Raw genomic sequence first — 4,294 nt, forward strand, 5'->3', positions numbered from 1 at the left:
GAGATATGGGGATATATGTATATGTATAGCTGATTCACTTTGTTATACAGTGGAAACTAACACACCAATGCAAAGCAATTATACTCCAATAAATATGTAAAAAAAAATAGGTAAAAGTCAATGTGCTTATTGTTATTTCTCAGATATATTTCTTATTTCTGATTAATAGTTCATGTCTGCAAATGGTTCTGAGTCACCCATACTGTAAATATTAACCTATGCCAACTGATAAAAAGGTGACAGTTTTAAGGTTATGACAAATTTATAGCTCTGTGAAATAAACCAGCTCCTGCATGTAACAGGCTAGCTACTTGTGCAAACAATCCCTAGGCATTTTTTAACCTGGCACACTATCTGGTTGAATCCATCACTAATGCATAATAAATGTTGGCATGTGCTCGATCAACTTGTCTAAGAAATTTTACTTAAGAAAAAATGCCACAAAGTGGATAAAGTCATCTAAATGTAGGGAGTGAAGCCCCAGGGCTGCATCTTGGTAGACTTCAACATTTGAGGTCAGGGATTAGAGGAAGAAACATCCAAGAAGAGGGAGGAATCACTGGATTACTGGGTAATTAGCAAGTTTCATAAATATGTATTAAGCCTTGCCACAATCTTCCAAGAGGGGTTACTATCATTATCCCAACTTGAGAGAATCATAACTGAGGCTCAGCAAGGTGAAGTGGTTTGCCAAAGGATCATACATATCAAGGTTATAATCCAGTGTTACCATATTTAATCTGCCTTTTCCTATTATCGTCTCCATTGCCGGTGACCTGTGTGAATGCATTCATGAGAGAAGTTGATGAGACGTTCTCAGGGTGTTCTCTGTTTTCCTTACAGGGGGGTATGTGAAGGCCTTGGAGATGACTAAAGAAACCACAGGCCAGGGAGCCTTTAAGCCAAATTCCATATCTGAGACGTATGATGATGTTGAGTACCCTGGGAGAGAGGGGTACGTACGTGCCAGCCCTTCAGCGAGGTGAATGTGATGAGACTTTAAAAGTACAATACAACAGGTCAATGGTCTTTGTATCTTTTCTTCCCACAGAGCAAAGTCAGATTTCTCTAACTCATTTGTCTCAGATAAAGGTAAGTTTAAGAAAACATTTGAAACTGTCAATAGGAATTGCTAAGAGTTTCTGTGGCAGATTAGTAGTAAGGTATCTTTTACTTACATATTTTTAGTAATGCCATTTGGGTGGGGTGATGATAAGCTAATAGAAGTGGTTCAAGGTATGTGTGAATAAATGCATTTAGAATCATGAAGGTGAAGATGCTGGTAATGGGTCTTTTGTGGCAAGAAATCAACTTTGATGTGAAATTGCTTTCTTCCTGATCTCTTCACAATTCAAGTCTGAAGATAGGAATGTGTTTTACTTAAAACACTTGTATGGATCCTCAATACTTTTTTAAAATATTGAAGTATAGTTTATTTACAACATTAGTTTCAGATGTACAACATAGTGATTTCATATTTTTATAGATTATAGTCCACTTAAAGTTATTATAAAACATTGGTCATAGTCCCTGTGCTGTACATCATATCTTTGTATCTTATTTATTTTATAGCTAGTAGTCTGTATCTCTTAATCCCCTTCCACATCTTGCCCATACCCCACCTTGCCACTTCCTCCACCCTTCTTCCCACTGGTAACAATTGGTTCTCTATATCTGTGAGTCTGTTTTGTTATATTCATTTATATTTCTTTTCTTTTTTCTTTTTTAGATTCCACATGTAAGTGAAAACATACAGTTTTTGTCTATGTCTGGCTTATTTACTAAGCATAACACTCTCCAAGTCCATCCATGTTGTTGCAAATGGCAAAATTTCATTCTTTTTTATGGCTGAGTAGTATTCCTGTGTGTGTGTGTGTGTGTGTGTGTGTGTGTGTGTGTATACACTACATCTTCTTTATCCATTCATCTGTTAATGGACACTGAGGTCGCTACTGTATCTTGGCCATTGTAAATAATGCTAATATGAACATTAGAGTGCATCTTTTTTGATTTAGTGTTTTCATTTTCTTCAGAAAGACAGCCAGGAGTGGAATTGCTGGATCATATGGCAGTTCTATTTTTAATTATTTGAGGAACCTCCATACTGATTCCCATAGTGGTTGCACCAATTTACATTCCCACCAACAGTGTAAGAGGGTTCCCTTTCCTCCACATCCTCACCAACAGCTTTTGTCATCTTTTTTTTTTTTTTTACCATCTTTATAGGAGTATAATTGCTTTAAAATGGTGTGTTAGTTTCTGCTTTATAACAAAGTGAATCAGCTATACATATACATATATCCCCATACCTCCTCCCTCTTGCATCTCCCTCCCACCCTCCCTATCCCACCCCTCTAGGTGGACACAAAGCACTGAGCTGATCTCCCTGTGCTATGTAGCTGCTTCCCACTAGCTATCTATTTTACATTTGGTAGTGTATATATGTCCATGCCACTCTCTCACTTCATCCCAGCTTACCCTTCCCACTCCCTGTGTCTTCAAGCCCATTCTCTATGTCTGTGTCTTTATTCCTGTCCTACCCCTAGGTTCTTCAGAACCATGTTTTTTTTTAGATTCCATGTATATGTGTTAGCATACGGTATTTGTTTTTCTCTCACTTACTTTACTCTGTATGATAGTCTCTAGGTACCTCCATCTCACTACAAATAACTCAATTTCATTTCTTTTTATGGCTGAGTAATATTCCATTGTATATATGTGCCACATCTTCTTTATCCATTCATCTGTTAATGGACACTTATGTTGCTTCCATGTCCTGTCTATTGTAAATAGAGCTTCAAAGAACATTGTGGTACATGCCTCTTTTTGAATTATGGTTTTCTCAGGGTATATGCCCAGTAGTGGGATTGCTGGGTCGTATGGTAGTTCTAATTTTAGACTTCTGAGGAACCTCCTTACTGTTCTCCATAGTGGTTGTATCAATTTACATTCCAACCAGCAGTGCAGAAAGGTTCCCTTTTCTCCACACCCTCTCCAGCATTTATTGTTTGTAGATTTTTTGATGATGGCCATTCTGACTGGAGTGAGGTGATACCTCATTGTACTTTTGATTTGCATTTCTCTAATGATTCGTGATGTTGAGCATCCTTCCATGTGTTTGTTGGCAATCTGTATATCTTCTTTGGAGAAATGTCTATTTAGGTCTTCTGCCCATTTTTGTATTGGGTTGTTTTTTTGATATTGAGCTGCATGAGCTGCTTGTAAATTTTGGAGATTAATCCTTTGTCAGTTGCTTCATTTGCAAATATTTTCTCCCATTCTGAGGGTTGTCTTTTGGTCTTGTTTATGGTTTTCTTTGCTGTGCAGAAGCTTTTACGTTTCATTAGGTCCTATTTGTTTATTTTTGTTTTTATTTCCATTTCTCTAGGAGGTGGGTCAAAGAGGATCTTGATGTGATTTATGTCATAGAGTGTTCTGCCTATGTTTTCCTCTAAGAGTTTGATAGTGTCTGGCCTTACATTTGGGTCTTTAATCCATTTTGAGTTTATTTTTGTGTATGGTGTTAGGGAGTGTTCTAATTTCATTTTTTTATATGTAGCTGTCTAGTTCTCCCAGCACCACTTATTGAAGAGGCTTTCTTTTCACCATTGTATATTCTTGCCTCCTTTATCGAAAGTAAGGTGACCATATGTGCGTGAGTTTATCTCTGGGCTTTCTATCCTGTTCCATTGATCTATATTTCTGTTTTTGTGCCAGTACCATACTGTCTTGGTTACTATAGCTTTGTAGTATAGTCTGAAGTCAGGGAGCCTGATTCTTCCAGCTCCGTTTTTCTTTCTCAAGATTGCTTCAGCTATTTGGGGTCTTTTGTGTTTCCATACAAATTGTGAAATTTTTTGTTCTAGTTCTGTGGAACATGCCATTGGTAGTTTGATAGGGATTGCACTGAATCTGTATTTTGCTTTGGGTAGTATAGTCATATTCACAATGTTGATTTTTCCAGTCCAAGAACATGGTATATCTCTCCATCTGTTTGTATCATCTTTAATTTCTTTCATCGGTGTCTTATAGTTTTCTGCATACAGGTCTTTTGTCTCTTCAGGTAGGTTTATTCCTAGGTATTTTATTCTTTTTGTTGCAATGGTTAACGAGAGTGTTTCCTTAATTTCTCTTTCAGATTTTTCATCATTAGTGTATAGGAATGCAAGAGATTTCTGTGCATTAATTTTGTATCCTGCTACTTTAACAAATTCATTGATTCGCTCTAGTAGTTTTCTGGTAGCGTCTTTAGGATTCTCTATGTATAGTATCATGTCATCTGCAAACAGTGACA

The 4,294-nt window shown here is 37.0% G+C and overlaps 1 protein-coding gene across 1 annotated transcript in view; it reads left to right on the forward strand.

Moving 5' to 3' along the window:
* The window catches only part of FYB2 (FYN binding protein 2), an 85,879-nt gene that overhangs the window by 54,123 nt on the left and 27,462 nt on the right, over window positions 1–4,294 (forward strand). The window contains 2 exon segments of the mRNA XM_055084597.1: window positions 844–955; window positions 1,052–1,092. Coding sequence (XP_054940572.1) covers window positions 844–955; window positions 1,052–1,092 — 153 coding nt within the window.

This window comes from Physeter macrocephalus, chromosome 4, assembly GCF_002837175.3.
Source record: "Physeter macrocephalus isolate SW-GA chromosome 4, ASM283717v5, whole genome shotgun sequence".
Lineage (NCBI taxonomy): Eukaryota > Metazoa > Chordata > Mammalia > Artiodactyla > Physeteridae > Physeter > Physeter macrocephalus.